We start from the raw sequence: 22,949 nt of genomic DNA on the forward strand, positions 1-22,949 counted from the left end.
CTGATTGCACCCAGCACCAGACAATCACATCCCCAATATAACCCTCCCTACGGTAGAAAATACTCTGCTCCTGACCTTCTCTCTACCTTTCTGTTTACACCCACCACCAAGATATCAATCACTGGGATATCAGATCTCCAAAATGACCCTGCATAAGGTAGAAGAAAATACTCTGCTCCTGACCCTCTCTCTACTTTTTTATTACACTCACCCCCAGGATATCACATCTCCAAAATGACCGTCAATAAGGAAGAAGACACTCTGCTCCTGACCTTCTCTCTACCTTTCTAATTACACCCATCACTGGGATATCACAACTCCAACATGACCCTGCATAAGGTAGAAAATACTCTGCTCCTGACCTTCTCTCTATATTTCTGATTGCACCCAGCACCAGACAATCACATCCCCAATATAACCCTCCCTACGGTAGAAAATACTCTGCTCCTGACCTTCTCTCTACCTTTCTGTTTACACCCACCACCAAGATATCACATCTCCAAAACAACCCCTTAGGCTCAGTTCACACTTGTGCGATGCGGGAAGGCTGCGAATTTGCAGCCTGTTCCCGCATCGCATCCGCACATCTGGCAGTTCACACTGCCATATGCGATACACAGGGGGTGTCAATTAAATGTTAACGACACCCCCAGTTTGATCGCATATCGCAGTGCGATCTGACAGTTCGCACAGGATCGGATCGCACAAGTGTGAACCATTGTGCGATCCCATCCTGATGCGGCTGAAAAAAAGGGTCCTGTGCGTCTTTGGTGCGGATACAGTGCGAATTCAGCCATACAAAGTGTATGGCTGAATTCGCATCCGCACTGGAGATCGCATGTAATGAAGGAGCAGTGCGCTCCGAATTACATGCGATCTCCGCAGCCGCAATAATGTGAACCGGCTCTTATATGGTAGAAAATACACTCATGATCGGAATATCACATCTCCAAATTGTCCCTCAATAAGGTAGAAGACACTCTGCTCCTGGCCTTCTCTCTACCTTTCTAATTACATCATCACTGGGATATCACAACTCCAACATGGCCCTCTATAAGGTAGAAAATACTCTGCTCCTGACCTTCTCTCTACCTTTCTGATTACACCTAGTACCAGACTATCACATCTCCGATATAACCCTCTCTATGGTAGAAAATACTCTACTCCTGACCTTCTCTCTACCTTTCTGTTTACACCCACCACCAAGATATCACATATCCAAAACAAGCCCTTATATGGTAGAAAATACTCTGCTCCTGACCTCCTCTCTACCTTTCTAATTACACCATCACTGGGATATCAGAACTCCAACATGACCCTCCATTCCATAAGGTACAAAATACTTTGCTCCTGACCTCACACCTTCAACGTGACCTGGTAAATCAGAGGTCTCTAAACTGTGGTCCTTTGCTTGACTTTATCTGGCCCTTGGGACACTATTCCTCCCACTGACACCAATGATGGGACATTATTCCTCCCACTGACACCAATGATGGGCCACTATTCCTCCCACTGACACCAATGATGGGGCACTATTCCTCCCACTGACACCAATGATGGGGCACTATTCCTCCCACTGACACCAATGATGGGGCACTATTCCTTCCACTGACACCAATGATGGGCCACTATTCCTCCCACTGACACCAATGATGGGGCACTATTCCTCCCACTGACACCAATGATGGGGCACTATTCCTCCCACTGACACCAATGATGGGGCATTATTCCTCCCACTGACACCAATGATGGGGCACTATTCCTTCCACTAACACCAATGATGGGGCAATATTCCTCCCACTGACACCAATGATGCGACACTATTCCTTTCACTGACACTAATGATGGGGCACTATTCCTCCCAGTGACACCAATGATGGGGCACTATTCCTCCCACTGACACCAATGATGGGGCATTATTCCTCCCACTGACACCAATGATGGGGCACTATTCCTTCCACTAACACCAATGATGGGGCACTATTCCTCCCACTGACACCAATGATGCGACACTATTCCTTTCGCTGACACTAATGATGGGGCACTATTCCTCCCAGTGACACCAATGATGGGGCACTATTCCTTCCACTAACACCAATGATGGGGCACTATTCCTCCCACTGACACCAATGATGCGACACTATTCCTTTCACTGACACTAATGATGGGGCACTATTCCTCCCAGTGACACCAATGATGGGGCACTATTCCTCCCACTGACACCAACAATTAGGCCCTATTCCTCCCACTGATACCAACAATAGGGCACTAATCCTCCAACTGACACCAATAATAGGGCACTATTCCTCCCACTGACACACGCCAATGATAGGGCACTATAACTCCCACTGACACACACCAGTGATGGGCCACTATTCCTCTCACTGGCCACAGTTTGGCCCCCAAAAGTCTGAGGAATAGTCAACTGACCCTTTGTTTAAAAAGTTTGGAGATCCCTGCTTTATATGGTAGAAAATGCTCTGCTCCTGAACGTCTTTCGTCCCCTTTTATATGAGCCCTCAATAAAGTAGACCATCTCTCTATATTACATATAATGTTGCATTCAGGAGATGACTTACATTATAACAACATTATAATTTATCTATGACACAGTAGAACACAGCATACTTTATAGTATATACAAATGTCGGGGTGAAGGTTGTCTGGGTTGGAGGGGTGTCACTTCTCAAGTAGTTTACAATTACAATAGAGTAAAATCATTTTCACAGATTTCCTACAAGCAATAGCTGGCTCAGGATGGCAACCAGTAATCTACCCTCCAAGGTCCTGGACCTACATGGAGACGATGGAAAATCCACACAAATATACCAGCATCACGTATGAGACATCCGGGGCCTCAATACAGCACATTATAGTAATAATTAAGGTGACACAGAATAGACTGAGGGCACCCTAATACAGAGAGCAACATACAGTGAGAAGGAGGGGAGCCAGGTGAGGAGGAGCAAAGAGAGGGCACAGGGCAGGTAAGGGAAAGAGTGAGAGAGAGAGAGAGAGAGATATGGGTGTGCGTGCGTGTGTGTGTGTGTGTGTGGGGGGGGGGGGCTTAAAGAGGAGGAGAGAAGTGGGAGAATGAGAGGAGAGAGGGGGGGGGTTAAGAGGGGGGATAGGTTGGAAAGGGGGAGAAAGAGATGGGGAGGGGAGGGAGAGAGAGATGGGGAGGGGAGGGAGAGAGAGATGGGGAGGGGAGGGAGAGAGATATGGAGGGAGAGGTGGGGAGGGGAGAGAGAGAGATATGGAGGGAGAGATGGGGAGGGGACAGAGAGAGATATGGAGAGAGAGGTGGGGGGGGGGGGGGGTTAAGAGGGGGGATAGGTTGGAAAGGGGGAGAAAGAGATGGGGAGGGAAGGAGAGATGGAGAGATAGATTGGGAGGAGAGATAGAGAGATATAGAGAGAGAGATGGGGAGGGGAGGGGAGGGGAGGGAGAGATATGAAGAGAGACATGGGGAGGGGAGGGAGAGAGATATGGAGGGAGAGATGGGGAGGGGAGAGAGAGAGAGAGATATGGAGGGAGAGGTGGGGAGGGGAGGGAGAGAGAGAGAGAGAGATATGGAGAGAGAGAGAGGTGGGGAGGGGAGGGAGAGAGATATGGAGAGATAGATGGGGAGGGGAGAGAGAGATATGGAGGGAGAGAGAGAGAGATGGAGGAAGAGATGGGGAGGGGAGAGAGAGAGATATGGAGAGATAGATGGGGAGGGGGGAGAGAGAGATATGGAGAGAGAGAGGTGGGGAGGGGAGGGAGAGAGATATGGAGAGAGAGGTGGGGAGGGGGGAGAGAGAGATATGGAGAGAGATGGGGAAGGGAGAGAGAGAGATATGGAGAGAGAGGTGGGGAGGGAGAGAGAGAGAGATATGGAGATAGATGGGGAGGGGGGAGAGAGAGATATGGAGAGAGAGAGGTGGGGAGGGGAGGGAGAGAGATATGGAGAGATAGATGGGGAAGGGGGAAGAGAGAGAGAAATATGGAGAGAGATATGGGGAGGGGAGAGAGAGATATGGAGAGAGGTGGGGAGGGGAGGGAGAAAGAGAGAGATATGGAAAGAAAGATGGGGAGGGGAGGGAGAGAGATATGGAGAGAGAGATGGGGAGGGGAGAGAGAGAGAGAGAGTTATGGAGAGATAGATTGGGAGGGGGGAGAGAGAGAGAGAGAGAGAGAGATATAGAGAGAGATATGGAGAGAGAGGAAGAGGAAGAAGGCATTGGGAAAGAAAGAAAGAAAGAAAGAAAGAATGGAGGGAGAGGTGGGGAGGGGAGGGAGAGAGAGAGAGAGAGATATGGAGAGAGAGAGAGGTGGGGAGGGGAGGGAGAGAGATATGGAGAGATAGATGGGGAGGGGAGAGAGAGATATGGAGGGAGAGAGAGAGAGATGGAGGAAGAGATGGGGAGGGGAGAGAGGTGGGGAGGGGAGGGAGAGAGATATGGAGAGATAGATGGGGAAGGGGGAAGAGAGAGAGAAATATGGAGAGAGATATGGGGAGGGGAGAGAGAGATATGGAGAGAGGTGGGGAGGGGAGGGAGAAAGAGAGAGATATGGAAAGAAAGATGGGGAGGGGAGGGAGAGAGATATGGAGAGAGAGATGGGGAGGGGAGAGAGAGAGAGAGAGAGAGTTATGGAGAGATAGATTGGGAGGGGGGAGAGAGAGAGAGAGAGAGATATAGAGAGAGATATGGAGAGAGAGGAAGAGGAAGAAGGCATTGGGAAAGAAAGAAAGAAAGAAAGAAAGAAAGAAAGAAAGAAAGAAAGAAAGAAAGAAAGAAAGAAAGAAAGAAAGAAAGAAAGAAAGAAAGAAAGAAAGAAAGAAAGAAAGAAGATGGAGAGGGAGATAGAAAGGCAGAGGGATGGAGAGATGTATAACTAATAAGATGCGATAGAAGGAGGGAACAGGGGAGAGAGAGGGAAAACTGAAAGAAAAAAGAGGAAGAGGGAGGAAGGAAAAGAGTTGTGGATGGATAGGAGAGTCGGAGAGACAGAGAAGGATGGAGATGGGGCAGAGAAGAGGCAGCCAGTGAGGGGAGGTCACAGAATGGGAGAGGAGGAGGAGGAGAAGGAGGAGGAGGAGGAGGTTGCATTGGTAGTGATGAGTCTAGTACAGTCAGTGTGTGCTTTGCAGCCAGCAGCTCCCGGGTGAGGAGGAGAAGCGGAGGATGGAGATGACTGAGCAGTGAGAAGGATGCAGCAGCACGCGGATCCTGGTAAGAAAAACTTTATCACTTCTTCCCTAGGGGGTGCCCCAAATTCTCCCCTCCCAGGGCGCAGTCCATCCATATCAAAGTTGTTGTTCTGTCCAGGTGTGATCCATGGAATGTAACATCTGACCATCTAAGGACATCAGTCTGTGACATCCCTGTGGAGTTCTAGGCTGAGCTCCCTACCTGTCCTATCAGTCCCTGTCCTATCAGTCCCTGTCCTATCTGTCCCTGTCCTATCAGTCCCTGTCCTATCTGTCCCTGTCCTATCTGTCCCTGTCCTATCTGTCCCTGTCCTAAATGTCCCTGTCCTAATCATTCCCACGATTTCGGGGATTTCATAACAAATCCTGAACTCTTCTGTCCTCCCACCTCACTTTCCAATATCCAAAACTGGGAATTGTCCTGGACTTGTCCCTGGAATTGTCTCTGGAGCAGCACATTCTGATCATTCCGAGATATTTTCCTTATCTTTCTTATAATCTGTTTTTTGTTTTAAAGGTTGCAATTTACAATGTATCAATGTTCCATCCCAGTATCCTAATTCTTCTATAATGATGTATGTATGACGATAAATAGATAGATAGATAGATAGATAGATAGATAGATAGATAGATAGATAGATAGATAGATAGATAGATAGATAGATAGATAGATAGATAGATAGATAGATAGATAGATAGATAGATTTCTGTATAATATGCATATATACAAAGTGTCCCCATCCCTTTATTCCCTCCCCATTCTCCTCTATATATCATTTAGAAGGATTTATTTACATCTGGCAATGTTTTATTTCCTCTATGAATATGACAAAGAAGAGAACTCTATGATATGTACTGGCGCTCAGTATTCATATTATATTCATATTTATTCCATCTCACTGATAGGAAATAATGAAAAGAGATGTCAGAGACATTGAAGGGGATCATTCACTGTATTATATTACATTTAGGTGCTTATATCCTAATGTAGGAAATTGTAATTATGTAACACTAATCACTAAAATCCCATATATTCTTCAGCATATCATCAAAAGTAATATTTAATCTTCTTAAATCTGCTGCTTTCATTAAAACAATTCCTGGTGATCCTTCCATGTAGGTCCCTGTTCAAGAACTTTGTGTTATAGGGTGACAACCCTCTCCCTGTTTTTATTTTCTGTTGTCACCTTGTCATGTGTTCCTTTGATGATCCTGCCATTGATGTCCTTGTTCAGGCCCTTCCTGTTATGTAGGGTGACAACACTGTCTCCTAATTGTTCTCCTGTAGTGTTACACAGGTTTCCAGTGGAGACATCAAGCGGCTCTGCCGTCACACATTACCCAGGTAGGATTGTGTTATAGGGTGACAACTATCTCCCTATTGTTCTGTGTTGTCACTGTGTCACTTGTGCCACAGATAATTCTGCCAAGGAGGTCCTTGTTCAGGCCCTTTCTGTTATGTGGGGGGCCAACACTCTGCCTCTGACTCCTAATTGCTGTACTGGATTGTCACACTGTAACATAGGTGTCCTGGGAGACAACAAGGCGCCTTTGCCAGCACACAATACCCAGGCATGGTCCATTGTTAAGCTACTTTGTGTTACAGGGTGACAACTGTCTCCCTTATGTACTCCTGTGTTGTCACCCTGTTACATGTGCCCCTGATGATCCTGCCATGAAGGTCCTTGCTCAGGCCCTTTTTGGTATGGATGACAACCATCTCCCTATTGTTCCCCTGTGTGGTCATACTGTTATATGTGCCCCTGATGATCCTGCCATGAAGGTGCTTGTTCAGGCCTTTTTGGTTATAGGGTGACAACCTATTTTTCTCCTGTGTTGTCACCATGTCACATGTGCCCCTGATCATCCTGCCATGAAGGTCCTTGTTCAGGCCCCTCCTGTTATTTGGGGTGACAACATTGTGTCCCTTTCTTCTAATTGCTCTCTCGTCATCCTGCTACACAGGTTTCCAGGGTAGACTACAACCAGCCATGCTGACACACATGACTTGGGCTCAGTCCACTGTTGTCACCATCAAGAAGCCTGCCCTGAGAAATGCCATGCAGCCATAACTGGAGTGCATGTAGACAGTAGCGGGTTGATTTTCTAAGTCCCTTTCACACTATCCGTCCGTCGGACAGATTCCGTTTTTCTCAGCGGGGGATCGAGCCGCCGATCCCCCGCTGAGCAGAAGGATGACAGCTGTGTCTCCGTGCTGTGTGCGGAGACACAGCTGTCAGTTCCCCATGCATCTCTATGGGGGAAATCGGATGGGAACAGACCGTCATCCGATCCCATCCGATCCTATCCGCTGGACGGATGGAAAATAGGGTTTCCATCCGTCCAGATTTGACGAATCGGGTCGGATGTCAGCGGGCATGTCTCCGCTGACATCCGATGCCCCAAAGGAATGCATGGGGGGGGACCGTTCAGATCCGCCAAAAAAACGAACAGGCAGATCTGAACGGTCCGCCGTGTGAAAGGGGCCTAAAACTGGAGAGTGCTAAATCTGGTGCAGCTGTGCTTTGTAGCCAATCAGCTTTTAAATCTAGCTTGTTCAATTAAGCTTTGACAATAAAACCTGCAAGCTGATTGGTTTCTGTGCAGAGCTGCTCCACTTTAGTAAATCAAACTTGAGGCTTCGTTCACATCCTGGCATTCTGTATCAAGGCAAATTGCTGGACGCCTGTGCCACTTCCAATGGCACCCCAAACGTGGCCCAAGATTGTCGCCTGACGAATTGCGGTAAAATCGAGCAAACAGAATCACGGGACGCCTTTTGCCCAAAATAAGTTCTTGTACTTTTTTTGGGCGACAGGCGTTCCGCGATTTTGTTTGCGCGATTTTACCGTGATTCGTCATGTGACAATCACGGCAAAATCACGCCGTGTTTGGGGTGCCATTGAAAGTGGCACAGGCGTCCAGCAATTTGATGTGATTATGGATCGCGGGCAGAATCGCAAACCTCATTTGCCCAATTGAACAGTACATTAAGGTCGGCTTGTAAGTTGGAGACATCCTGTAAGGAAGTTATTCCATTGCCTAGTTTGGTGTCACCTGCAAAAACTGAATTGGTACTTTTAATCCCAGACATTTTAAAATGATAAAAGAAATAAAGTTACATCTGCCAAACCAGAGAGCTGCAACAGTCTTGGTAATGACCCCCCTAGTCTGTTCTGATGATCATGTTCTGTCCTCTCCAGGTCACCCGTGTGAAGCGACATCTGGCCGGTAGCGATGCCTATAATCTCCGGAGGGAGTGAGCAAGACTACAGCAACCTCAGCTATACGTCGAGCAGTACCCTAAACCAATTCTTCCCCATCTCTGTCGAGTCCCAGCCAGTGAAGGGGGTGAGGTACCGGAGGGCGCAACGGATTTATGACCCCGATGAGCTCTATGCAGCCGACCTAAAACGCGAGATCATCATCAATGTTGGAGGCAACAGGTATCTTCTACCATGGAGCACGCTGGACGACTTTCCCATGACCCGGCTGGGTAGGTTGAGGTTCTGCAGCAGCTATGAGGAGATCATTCAGATCTGCGACGACTTTGATGAGGACACCAACGAGTTCTTTTTCGATAGGAACCCCTGCGCCTTCAGCATGATCGTCAGCTTCTTGGCGGCCGGCAAGCTGCGCCTACTGCGGGAGATGTGCGCTTTATCCTTTCAGGATGAGCTGGCCTATTGGGGCATCGAGGAGTCCAACCTGGAGCGCTGCTGCCTGCGGAAACTCATCCAGAAGCTGGAGGAGCTGGAGGACATCCGGAAGCAGGAGGAGGCACAGACCACCCGTGAGACCATCTGCGTCCTGGATGACCCCACCAAGATGGGGCATTGTATGAACAAACTGCGGGACATGGTGGAGAATCCACAGTCTGGGATCCCGGGGAAAGTGTTTGCGTGCCTGTCCATCCTGTTCGTGGCCACCACCGCCATCAACCTGTGCATCAGCACCATGCCGGACCTGCGGGAGGAGGAGGACAGGGTGAGTACTCTGTGACTGTGTCTTCCATGTAGAGGGCAGTGGGAGTAACCATACACATTAAAATCAAATTGTACAAGCTCAATACAACCTGTACAACAGTGTAGGGCGGAATCTGGACCGCCAGGCCATTTCATGTGGCCTTCACACCTCTACTGCAGCTGCGGCACCCCCTCGTTGCCACCCTACCTTGTCTTAACATTTGGCAGCAGAAAGGAAAACAGAACTCTTATGCCAGATCCTGTGCTTCTCTGTGTAGCTATGGAGAGGCTCTTCTCTACTCCCCCCAATCTCAGCAGTTGGTAGAAGAGAGGAGTACAGAACTCCTCCTACAGATTCTGCGCCTCTTTGTACAGCCGCAGCACCCCCTCAACTTTGCCTCCCCTGGTCTCAGCATTCAGCAGACTGAATCTAGCCCTCCTCTGGTCCTCCTCCAGACACTGCACTTTCAGTTTCCTAACACCACCCCAGCTTGTTCCCAGAAGCAACACAAGGTAAGGGGGGTACACTGTGATGTAAGGGAGGGTGGGATACTCTTGACACCTGATGTAAAGAAGGGTGGGGTACTCTGGACATCTAGTCTTAAAGATACAACCGTCTCTTTGAGGGCAACCATAATGCTCATGTGGCCTGTGATGAAACTGAGTTTGACACCCTTAGTGTTGAGGGATACAAATTGAATAGATAATTTAGGTCTATCCCGAATTTTACAATATTTTAGTAAATTTAAAGGAGTTTGTTCAATTGGATTGTAGTGTGTCTGGTCACCCTAAAGAAGATTGGGCAATCAGATTGTACATGTATGGTCAGCTTAGGGCAAACAGCTGTGTGTAAAGTGAAGTAGCCCAGCGCAGCCAATCAAAATTCCCTCTTCGCTCATACGTCTGTTATAAAACCTGATTGGAAACATTGCTGTCCAACCCCACACTCATGATCAATGGTGCAGAGATGATGTGCAATGTGTCGTAACCCAGAATAACTGATCAGAATTCACTTATTGCTGACATGAAACCTGATTGGACTCCACAAACATGATCAATAATGTAGAGCAGCCAATCAGAATTTACGCTTTGCTCATGCAGTTCATATGAAACCTGACTAGTCACAGGGGGGTCCAATCCCACAAACATGATCAGTGGTGCCGAGCAGTGGCGGGACAAGGTCATCCAGCACCCAGGGCAAAGATGCCAAACTGCGCCCCCCCATATCAGGGTTAGGGCACTCCAATCCCTACAATAAACCAATGCGCCCAGGGCAACCTTCCCTCTTGCCCACCCCTTATCACAGCCCTGGTGCAGAGATAATGTTCAATGTACAGTAACTCAGAAAACCAATCAGAATTCACTCCTAACTGATATGAAACCTGATGGGTCATTGAGGGAGTCCGACCCCACACACACAATCAGAGGTGCAGAGATGATGTTCAATGTGCCGTAACCCAGAACAACCAATCAGAATTCATTCCTCACTGATATGAAACCTGATTGGTCGTTGGGGGGGTCCAACCCCATACACATGATCAGAGGTGCAGAGATGATGTTCAATGTGCCGTAACCCAGAACAACCAATCAGAATTCACTCCTCACTGATATGAAACCTGATTGGTCGTTGGGGGGGTCCAACCCCATACACATGATCAGAGGTGCAGAGATAATGTTCAATGTGCCGTAACCCAGAACAACCAATCAGAATCCACCCCTTGCTGATATGAAACCTGACTGGTTACTGGGGGTCCGACCCTGCAAACATGATAAGTGGAGCAGAGTTAGGGTTTAATGTACTTTAACCCAAAACAACCAATCAGAAGATATAATTTCTCTGCTGTGAGTTACTGCACTTTGTCCTTCACTGTGACTAATGGAAAAAGTTGGAATTGTTGCAAGCAATAAGGCATCAAACCTTAATAGCATAGACGCATAGACATTTCCCAGCTCGCTGGGTAGTAAATAACACAGAATTAGGAAGGAGAATTGTCAGAAGTAAATGGGTGACACTGGACGATATGAATGTCTATAGTTTCTCAGTAAATCTTGGAGGGATTCTCACTGAAGGAGTGGGGGAGACAGCCAGGGAAACATCAATAATTCTGTCAGCTGATACTAAATGTTTGGTGTGTGTTCACTACTGAGATGTAATAATAAAAATAATAATAATAATAATAATAATAATAGAGACGTATGCAGACCAGGTCATTATAAAAGTGGGCACTAGGTGGCAACATTGAGCTGCAAAACACTAAAGTGGAACTCCACTGTTAAGGAACCGATCAGCTATCTTCCCATCATCTCTGCCATCTCCAGCCTCCTCTTCTTGTCATATCTTCCCTCCATCAAACACCTCATATCCAAGGCAGGTGACCCCATCTGGAGATATCTATTTATTTCCTTGTTAGTTCTGGGGAAATATGGGCTACTCTGGGCTACCTGGCAGGGACTCCGGCTCAGGACCTTCAATTCTATATAGTTGCAGCAGAAATTAATTCTCAGCCTGTGGCTCTCGTGGGTTATAGGATCCAGCATCTTCTCAGAGTCTCAAAAACTTGCTGGGAGTTTTAGTTCTCCTACAGCTAGACAGACACAGGTTATTGGTGGCTGATAGGACATGCTGGGAGAAGTAGTTCTGTAGCAGCTTGGCAGACACCGGTTATTTGTAGGTAAAAGGCAATGCTGGTAGTATTAGTTCTGTAGCAGTTTGGTAGACATAGGTTATTGGAGGTTAATAGGGCATGCTGGGTGTTGTAGTTTTCCAGCAGCTTGGCAGACAAGGTTATTGGTGGCTTAAAGGAAATACTGGCATTAGTAGTTCTGTAGCATCTTGGTAGAAATAGGTTATTGGAGGGTAAGAGGACATGCTGGGAGTAGTAGTTCTGTAGCAGCTTGGCAGACATAGGTTATTGGTGGGTAAGAGGACATGCTGGGAGTAGTAGTTCTGTAGCAGCTTGATAGACATAGGTTATTGGTGGGTAAGATGACATGCTGGAGTAGCAGTTCTGAACGAGCTTGATCAACATAGGTTATTGGAGGTTAATAGGGCATGCTGGGTGTTGTAGTTATCTAGCAGCATTACAGACACAGATTATGGGTTGGTAATAGGCCATGCTGGGAGTAGTAGTTCTGAAGCAGCTTGTCTGGCATAGGTTATTGGTGGCTACTGTAGCTCTCTAGCAGCTTGGCAGACATAATTTATTGGAGGCTCATATGACATGCTGGGTGTTATAGCTCTCTAGCAGCTTGGCAGACATCATTTATTGGAGGCTCATAGGACATGCTGAGTGTTATAGTACTGTAGCAGCTTGACAGACACAAGTTATGGGTGGCTAATAGGACATGCTGGGTGTTGTAGTTCCCTGACAGCTTGGCAAACAGAGGTTATGGGTGGCTAGCAAGAAATTCTGGGAGTTGTAGTGCTCCAGAAGCTTGACAGACAAAGGTTACTGCTTGCTGATGGGTCATGCTGGGAGTTGTAGTTCTCCAGAATCTGGGCAGATACACGTTATTGCTGGCTAATGGATCATGCTGGGAGTGGTAGTTCTCCAGAAGTTTGGCAGAAACAGGTTATTGGTGTCTTATGGGACACGCTGAGTGTTGTGGTTCTCCACCATCTTGGCAGACACAGGTTATTGTAATGCTGAGAGTTGTAGTTTTTCTGCACCTGTTGCTGGAAGGAGAGTAGTATCCACAGACAGTAGACGGTTGCTGGTGGGGATTGGGATTCATGTGCTGTAATTGTAATTTCTCGGATCTCTGGAACCCATTTCAGGCTGGAGGAGGTTCATGGGGACAGTTGTCTGTCTGTCCGCCTCTGCGGCTTTCCCAACAGGAAGTCAGTGTGCGCAGGGAGACGTCATCCTCCATTATCTCGCTGAACTTTCCTTTACATAAACCAATTTCCCCGGTGATACCAAACAGTCCGACATCTGCTTACTGAGGCCGCGTGGTCACGCTCCGGACGCGTTTCGTCATTACGTCTTCCTCTTTTAATTCAATTCAGTTATCAGTGGTGCTGGGTGTGGTGTTACATTTACTGTTTTATCAATACAAAATTTATGTCAGGCCCCCTTTAAACCCCCCAAGTTTGTTAGATAAATGGTGTAAGTTTTATTCAGAATTAAAACGTGTGGGGGGGATATTTTTTCCATCATTCGCTGCTTTTCCTCATTGCAGTTATAACATTTTATTTTCTGTAATAATCATCCCTCAACTAAATCTGACCATTCACTGTACAATCTGATTGTACAATCTCCCTTAGATTTAAGGGCCATACACACTATAAGATTTTCTGAAGACTTTTTCCTTCAGATTTACCTTTTCTATGTAGTGCAAGGGCCTGCCAGATTGCGTACAAATTGAAAGTGTTTAGGTTTGACCTCATATTATATGGTTTTGGTAATTCTAAAGGAAGAAGTCTTCAGAAAATCTTATAGTGTGTATGGCCCATTAGCCAAGACCTGCCTGATTTACTGCAAATTGGATAGATTGTTTAGGTTTTGAATCTAAGTAGATTTCATAGCGATTGTACATTTAGATTGTATGGTGTAAGGCCAGCTTTAGTGCAGACGATGACATCACAGATGTTTTTTCCTAGAAGTGTTCATATCACAACATTAATGTGCTGTGATTGGCCAAATTCCCCCAGGGCGATGTCATTGGCTGTTTTCCCCAAGGGGAGCTGCCGTTGTTACGTGTAATAAATTGGCAGACTTTTTTTTCCATCACATGATACATTGTTACCAACAAAAGGAAGAGCTGATTACAGTATATTATATCAGAATTATCACCAATCAAATCACACGACACCTGGAAACTAAAAGAGGTGACACGACAATTTCCACCACAATGTATTTCTGTATCCTGCAGGTTACTAGATGGAAATCCAATCAGTAAAATCTCATTCAAAAGTCATTTTCAAACTTTGTAAATCTGGAGCTTTCATTTAAATATATTGCCTGGTGATCCTGCCACGGTGGTCCTGGTTCAGGCACTTCCTGTTACAGGGTGACAACACTCTGCCTCTGTCTCCCAATCATTGGTATGCGCAGCCTATTGCATTAGAGTGCAGAGCATGCCATGGACGCTGTCAGCAGAGCAGAGATTGGTGTCAGTAGGGCAGTGGGCGGCATCAGCAGTTTTTATTTTTTATTATTTTTTACAATTTTATTTTTTTTTAATAATTCAATTTTTTTTTTTTTACAATTGTTTTTAGCCTTTGGGGAGCTTTGGGGAAATATCAAATGTCTAAACAGGGCTTTTTTTTCTCATAGAATAGGAGCAGGAACTCCCACTTTCCGACCCCTTTTCTCCACCCCTACCCACCCCTGAATACTGTTCCTTTGTTCCACCCCCCATCCACCTCCCATTACTGCCTTTTTAGAGAATACAGACCAAAGCATCACTTTGTGCTGATAATTCATTTGTATGGAATATGTTAATGATACCAAAAAAAGCAATAAAATAGATCCCTTGCAGCCAGTCACAATAGAGCCCCTTCTATCAACAATAGATCCCCTCCAACAACAATGGACCACCGAAACAAAATTCCCCCTCTGCAGTGACTATAAATCCCTCAGCAACAATAGACCCCCGGCAGTAACAACAGATCTCCCACGGCCAGCAGCCAGCAATAATAGACCCCTCCCTCAACAGTAGATCTCTTCAATATGAAGAACAGAAGCGGTATTCAGTGGACTGGAAGACCAGCCATGAAACCACCAAAATGTGGGACTTTAAAGGTGTATGGTAATGACACAGACAGGGCAATTGAAGATGAATAAAAAATCAACTTTAATATTTAACATATTACATTAAAAAAGGTACAATAATTGTACCCAAACATTGGTGGTCAAATATATAAGACAGACATTACAGTAGATATACAGATGAATACTACGTTCATTAGAAGCCGAGAAGATGCAGGGGGTCACCGAGGTCCTACATGTTTCGCCATTTCATTGGCTTCATCAGGGACTAAGTGACTTGTGACCTCTCGCAGTGGCTCTAAATACAAAGCGTAATAAACATAGACACAGCAACTGTAAACTGCATGACTGGACGTGTGCATAACGTGGTGCCAGACCTCCCCCCAAAAGTCCCGGATGGACGCGGGGTAGTGAGTACCTTGAGAGGCCAACCAATGCTGGACCGGACTGGGACACAGTAATCGGCTAATTTGTCAAATGCGAAAGGGTAGAATAATAGGTTCCAACCTCATAAGCCTGAATTGAATTTGCATCCGTCCCGCGCAGCGCAGCGTCAGGTAGTGGTGACTGTGTCCCAGTCCGGTCCAGCATTGGTTGGCCTCTCAAGGTACTCACTACCCCGCGTCCATCCGGGACTTTCGGGGGGAGGTCTGGCACCACGTTATGCACACGTCCAGTCATGCAGTTTACAGTTGCTGTGTCTATGTTTATTACGCTTTGTATTTAGAGCCACTGCGAGAGGTCACAAGTCACTTAGTCCCTGATGAAGCCAATGAAATGGCGAAACATGTAGGACCTCGGTGACCCCCTGCATCTTCTCGGCTTCTAATGAACGTAGTATTCATCTGTTTATCTACTGTAATGTCTGTCTTATATATTTGACCACCAATGTTTGGGTACAATTATTGTACCTTTTTTAATGTAATATGTTAAATATTAAAGTTGATTTTTTATTCATCTTCAATTGCCCTGTCTGTGTCATTACCATACACCTTTAAAGTCCCACATTTTGGTGGTTTCATGGCTGGTCTTCCAGTCCACTGAATACCGCTTCTGTTCTTCATATTTTATATCAGGGATGTGGTGTTTTTGGTTGGCTTTAGGTGCAACTTTGTCAGTCACCCAATTTCAATTTTTTGTAGTAGATCTCTTCAAGTAACAATTGACCCCCCCAGCAATATAAGACCCACCCCCCAGCAACAATAGACCCCTCCCTCAACAGTAAATCCCTTCCAGCAACAATTGACCCCCCTAGCAATATAAGACCCACCCCCTAGCAACAATAGATCCCCTCCAGATAGAAAATATCCCCCAGCAGCCAGTAGCAATAGACCCTGCAGCACACCCCAGCACCCCGTGCCGTTGCATACAGTCAGTGCTGCAGGTTCTGGAACTGCATTGCTCCGCGTTCCTGCTGAAAAAGAGTCCAAACAAAGAGAAAGGGACTGAGGACAGAGCTTCCCTTTCTCTGCAGCCTCAGCTGCACTGGACAGTGAACAAATGGGAAGTGCTCTGTGCTGAGCGGCTTCCTGTTCATTCACAAACTGAAGCATGGTAAACATAGTTTACTATGCTTCAGTTAAGAATGAACACAAGAGTGATCGGTACAAATCACACACTGTGTTCATTCATTCATCCATCCTGAAGCATCCCCCGCAGCAGCAGGCAGAAGAGGAGAGGAGGGAAGCTGGCAGCACTGCAAGGGGGAAACGGGCACCAGGAAGCAAGGGGAATCGTCACCGAACAGGATGATTAGGGTGTGCCCAGGCACACCCGGCACACCCTGTGCTCCCACTTGTTCTCCCAAGTTGTCACCCAGTCACATGGGCTCACCCAGTCACATGGGCTTCCAAAGGAGGCTTCAAGTGGCTGTTTCAGCACACATTACACAGACGTGGTCCGCTGTTGTCACCATTATGAAACCCGCCCTGAGGGATACCATGTAGCCATCACTGGAGGGCATGTAGACAGTATTGGGGCAATTTATTAAGGGAAAGTTCACACCACATGTAGTCCAGTGCGTTATTTTTCTGCTCAAAACTGCATGGAAAGTAGGTTATGGGCTGATTCACACCATAAAAACACACTCCAGATCCGCTCCGGATGCATTTCTGCATGTATGTATTGTGACAGGAAGTCAGCTAAATCTGGGAATGTAGTCACAGGAAGGAGATACATTTCCACCTGATTTAGAAAGTCCAGTAATTAATTTAGGGTGTTGGCTACAGAGCTAGCCAGCAGGAAGTTGAAAGGCCTTCACCTGTTCAGAATGAGGGAGTTAAGGCTCTATAATTTGTTCAGAGAAATTCCTATTGTTTGCTGCCTCCAGAAGCTGTGTCCTGAAGCCATGTGGGCTGGGAGCAGGAGGACAGTCAGCGTGTGCCTCCCGACAGGATGTGTGGGCCTGGGAGAAGACCCCCCGGAGTGATGTGTGCCCGGGACGGTAACCAAGGGTGAATACGTCTCAAAGGTGAGAAGACGAACTGTTGATGTGAAAGAAACAAAGGACTGTGTTGCCCTGTGAAGCTATTATAAAAGGACTATTGAGTGTCCGCTGGAGGACAAGGAAGTCTGCCCGACGGTAGGTTGGAGACAGACACTTAGGCAGGTTCCAGTTGTGAGAAGGTAGCCGCCCACAGAGGCAAGGATTTATTTTCTGTTTTATTTTATTTTGGATGTTTTGCTGCATACAGCCTGGTGAAGAAAACACCATTTAATAAACCACACTGTTTGTTTGCAAGCACTTGTCGGCTACCTCTCTGGGAAAACGCACCCCCCAAGGGGTCATCCACGCCTACCACCGAGCTAATCCCTTACATATGGTGGAGGTATGCAGTGGGCAGAAGCGAAGATCCCTGCAAGGAAGTGCAAATGTTTGATGAACTTTGTCTGGTGCATGAGATTGCACAATCTATGTGTGCAGGAGAGAAGATCCTGACAGAAAAAAAAAAAAAAAAAAAAAACGTGTTTTAAAGAGACAGCGGTCTCAAAATTATTTGATGAACTTTGTTGTGTCTGGTGCAAGTGACTGCACAAACTGTGTGTGCAGGAAAAGAGATCTTGCAAGAGAGAGAAAAACTACATGTGTTAAAGAGACAGTGGTCTGAAAATTTTTTGCTGGACTGTGAAAAATTTGTGGAGTTATTGAAGATGGGGCGATCCAAACGCCTGAAAAATGCAAAGATAGATGAAATGAGAGACCGGATTCTATGGATGGAGGGGATGTTACCGTCTGAACCAGCCCCATCCATGCCTAAAGAGAGTCTACTAAAGAGGAAGGTTGTTGTCCCTAGCAACACTGATGAAACTGCTATGGAGACGCAGTGTGCTCAGATGAAAAGTAAACTCAAAATGGAGGAGATGTTGAAACATCTGATTATATCAAATGCAGCTCAACAGCAAGCAAATGCAGCTCAACAGCAGGCAAATGCGGATTTTCAGCAGAGCTTTGCAGCTCAACAAAAGGCTCATCAAGAGAGCATGGCAGGCTGGAAACAGAGACGCCAGCAGCCAATGGAGGCCATCGGTTTGGAGGAAACCGAGTATGTGTGCAGGACTGAGTTGGATGCCTTGCAACGGAAAATGGAAGAAAAGGAACAAGCCTTGGAATTGCTTAAAATGGAGCATAGAAACTTGCAGGAAACAAATGAACTACTCAAGTCTCATGTGTCACAGTGGGAAGAATCCACTGCTCTTCTTTTGGTCGAGTTGCAAAAACGCAGAGAGACTATAATGGAGAAAGATACCATCCTCATGGAAAAGGAAAGTGAAATTCAGACTTTGCAGAAGCAAAGTATGGCTGATATGTTGGAGTTGCGTAATCAGCTGGAAAAAAGTCTTCAGTCTTTGGGAGCTACAAAAATAGACCTGCAGGAGTCGCAGGAACAGAATGTTGCTCTGGAAGCGACATTGTCTCTCAGCGACAAAGAGAAAAGTGAAAGAGAGGCTAAATTACTGAGTACTGTGTATGAGCTCACTACTTTAAGCAATGTGGTAGATGAATGGCGTGCGGACTGTGAAAGTTGGAAAGGGGAAGCCCAACGTGTCCAGCAGCAGTTAAAGGAGAAAGAAGCCTGTGTGGCAGAATTACATTCTTATTCCCAGATGCTAGCCAATGAGGTGAAGGCTCTTATGCAGGGAAAAGAAGATTGTGAACATAAGAGGGAAAAAGTAGAGGCACAGCTTCTGGAATCGCAAGTCAAGGTGTCAGAAGGTGACCGATTGTGTGCTAAGCTGTCAGAGAAGGCAAACCGACTGCAGGTTGAGTTGGACAATGTTACAAATCAGCTTTCTCAAGCAGACAGCAAATCTAGAGAAATTGCGGAAGATTTTTCTATCTTGGAATCGCAGCTGCAAGACACGCAGGAACTCTTACAGGAAGAGAGGTGTCAAAGGCTGAGTTTTAGCACAAAGCTCAAACAAATGGAAGATGAGAAAAATGGCTTCCTGGAACAATTAAAAGAGGAGGCGGAAGCAAAGAAAAACCTATCAGAGCAAGTCGCAACATTGCAAGCTCAGATAGCGGTTATGAAAAAACGCATGGAAGAAAGCGTTGGTTCATTACAGTGTGTTGAAGATGTGAAAAAGAAGTTTGATCAGATGCTTGGTGAAGAGAAGAATGTGTCTGCAAAATATGCAGAAGAACGCGCACGTGCAGAAACGGAGGTGCGTGATAACGAGAGCAAAGCCCTGTTCTTGGCTCGCTCTTTGGAGGAAGCTCTAGAGTGTAAGGCTGAACTAGAAAGTGTTAAACAGCTGCGTACAGAAATGGAAGAATTGATCAGCTCCAAGGATGATGTTGTGAAAAGCGTTCAGGAGCTAGAAAAGTCTAAGCGAGCCTTAGAACAGCAACTAGAAGAGATGAAGATTCCGTTGCAGGAACTGGAAGAGGAATTCCAGGCAACAGAGGATCTGTCCCAAAGAGGGGATAGTGTGCCTGATGCAGTTTTTAAAAGGATCAGTGTTTTGGGGTCTGTCCTGAGTGAGCCTCAGAAATGTGACGACATGTGGCTTGAATCACCCCTTTGGAATAACCCGTTCCTTCAAAAACTTCAAGCATTGGAAAATGTATCATTAGAGCTTCAGCAAACAAAGGAGCTGAGTAAGAAATGTGATGATTTCTCAGTTCAGGCTGAAAACCTAGTGGAGAAAACTAAGGCTGTTGGTGAAAACGTGAAGCAAATGAATAAGTGCCTTTCAGGGAGTGTTTCCAAAATGGAACTGGTGAAAGACGGGTGGCAGAAGTTTGATCGTGATCTTGAGATGCATTCCATGTGGAATTCAGATAGAGAAAAAGAACTAGGTGACCTTGAGCGGTCAAATAGTTCAGCAGAAAGTGCATTGAAGAAACCTGTAAAAGAATGTGTTGCAGTTCCATGCTTCTTCACTGATGCAGAGAGGAGGTCTATAATGGATACCACCCAGATCGCTGGGTTCAACTGTGTTGTTGCCTTTGACCCCTATGTTGGTGGAAGGAAAGTTGATGATGTTCTGGTTGGCTACTTCTGTGAAGAGTTTGGCAAGAAATATAAACTGAATATCAAATCAAATAGTAGGCCTTTACTGCGACTCGCTCAGGAGGGCGAAAAGTTTAAGAAGTTGATGAGTGCAAATGCTTCAGATCTGCCTATGAATATGAAATGTTTGAATGATATTGATATCTCTGGGAAAAGGAACAGGGGTCACTTTGAAGAAATGTGTGACAGCCTGTTGTCTCAATTGGAAAATCCTCTGCACAGCATCTTAGAGCAAGCAAAGCTCAAGAAGGAAGATCATTCCCTTTTACAACAAAAAGTCAATGATTGTGTACAGCTGTATGGAGAGGCAACTCAAGTCACAGAGGGATGTCAAGAGTCCCTACTTGGAACAAAGCTTAGTGAAGCAAAGGTTCTCAAAGTTTTGTGGAAAACATTTATGGATTGCAGAGAGAGGCGTCTTAAGAATGTTGAAGACATTAAGACTAGCCCAATTGAGTTGCCTATGGATCACGGTCCTCCATGGTGGATTGGACAGACGGTTATGAGGGACAAGCTGTCTGACATTTATGAGAAAGCTGTCAATGAAGATGACAGAAACGAGAAGGAGCAAAATGATGCCAAAAATGCAGTTGAAGAATGTGTATATGAGATGAGAGACAAACTGTGTGGCATTTATGAGAAATCCGTCAATGAAGATGACAAAACAGTTTCATCCGGAAGCTTGAGGATAATAGGAGGCTTATCAGTGAGTCAGCAGTGCCTGACACATGCGTGCCTGGAAATATGTGTCCCAACCCTAGGGTTGAAACAAGAGGGGGGGGTATGTGACAGGAAGTCAGCTAAATCTGGGAATGTAGTCACAGGAAGGAGATACATTTCCACCTGATTTAGAAAGTCCAGTAATTAATTTAGGGTGTTGGCTACAGAGCTAGCCAGCAGGAAGTTGAAAGGCCTTCACCTGTTCAGAATGAGGGAGTTAAGGCTCTATAATTTGTTCAGAGAAATTCCTATTGTTTGCTGCCTCCAGAAGCTGTGTCCTGAAGCCATGTGGGCTGGGAGCAGGAGGACAGTCAGCGTGTGCCTCCCGACAGGATGTGTGGGCCTGGGAGAAGACCCCCCGGAGTGATGTGTGCCCGGGACGGTAACCAAGGGTGAATACGTCTCAAAGGTGAGAAGACGAACTGTTGATGTGAAAGAAACAAAGGACTGTGTTGCCCTGTGAAGCTATTATAAAAGGACTATTGAGTGTCCGCTGGAGGACAAGGAAGTCTGCCCGACGGTAGGTTGGAGACAGACACTTAGGCAGGTTCCAGTTGTGAGAAGGTAGCCGCCCACAGAGGCAAGGATTTATTTTCTGTTTTATTTTATTTTGGATGTTTTGCTGCATACAGCCTGGTGAAGAAAACACCATTTAATAAACCACACTGTTTGTTTGCAAGCACTTGTCGGCTACCTCTCTGGGAAAACGCACCCCCCAAGGGGTCATCCACGCCTACCACCGAGCTAATCCCTTACAGTATGTTTTTGACACGTTCTGGTGTGTTTTTGATGCGTTTCCGGATACATTCCAGATGCTTTTTTCTTCTTTTTTTCTCTTTTTTCATTTTTTTTTTTTCACTGTAATGGGGTCTGGTGAATTTTTGATGTGTTCCAGTGCATTCTGGTACGTTTTTCATGCGTTTTACCACATTCCAGTACAGTTCACTGCAGGGAAAATGCAGCATGTTTAATTTTTATTTTTGGAACTGGGACACCCTAAAACTGACCGCACTGGTGTGATCTATGCCATTGGAAACCATACAACCTATTCTCCATTAGTTTTCGATGCAGAAAAAAATTCACTGGACTGCATGTGGTGTGAACTGGCGCTACGTGGTTTCCAATGGCATAGTTCACACCAGTTTGGTCAGTTCCAGTGCATTCCAGTTTCAGAAAAAAAAGTAGAACATGATGCATTTTTCCTGCACTGGAACGCGGTAAAACGCATCAAAAACGCACTGGAACGCATCAAAAACTCATCAGACCCCAGAGCAGTGGGGAAAAAAAACAGGAAAGAAAAAAAGTATCTGGAATGCATCTGGGAACACATTAAAAACGCACCAGAACGCGTCAAAAATGCACATGTAGAAATGCATCCAAAAGGGATCTGGAGTGCGTTTTTGTTGTATGAACCAGCCCTAAAACTGAATCTGGTGCAGCTGTGCATGGTAGCCAATCAGCTTCTAACCTCAGCTTGTTTAATCAAACTTTGAGAATATTGCCCCGTACACACTTACCGATTGTCTGCCGCAAATATTCGGCCGCCGACCGATCGGCCGATTGTAGGCTTGTTAGTATGATGCTTCCGACAGCCGACAGCGCATTTTCGGCCGAACAGAATCTGTCGTGCAAGCATTAAAATTTTTGTAGGCCGACAACAGAACGGCCGATTGTTCGCCAGTCAGTACAGAATTTGGCCGACAATCAGCAGATTTGCAAGACTGGGCATGCTCAGAAAAGAAAAAACACAGGGAAAGTTAACCATCACATGACATCACTTCTGCAGTCGGCTGTTGTTGGCCGACAAAATTCGTGTGCAGTCTTTTGCACTTTTCAGCGG

General features: G+C 46.1%; 1 protein-coding gene across 1 annotated transcript in view; it reads left to right on the forward strand.

Moving 5' to 3' along the window:
* Positions 1-5,062: 5,062 nt before the first annotated feature.
* The window catches only part of KCNG4 (potassium voltage-gated channel modifier subfamily G member 4), a 43,597-nt gene continuing 25,710 nt past the window's right edge, over positions 5,063-22,949 (forward strand). Inside the window, exons 1-2 of the mRNA XM_082269589.1 lie at positions 5,063-5,216; positions 8,398-9,181. Of these exons, the coding sequence (XP_082125715.1) occupies positions 8,432-9,181 (750 nt within the window). The 5' untranslated portion in view covers positions 5,063-5,216; positions 8,398-8,431. The remainder of the gene's footprint in view (positions 5,217-8,397; positions 9,182-22,949) is intronic.

The sequence above is a fragment of the Pelophylax lessonae genome (assembly GCF_965119305.1).
Source record: "Pelophylax lessonae genome assembly, chromosome: 10".
NCBI classification, from domain to species: domain Eukaryota; kingdom Metazoa; phylum Chordata; class Amphibia; order Anura; family Ranidae; genus Pelophylax; species Pelophylax lessonae.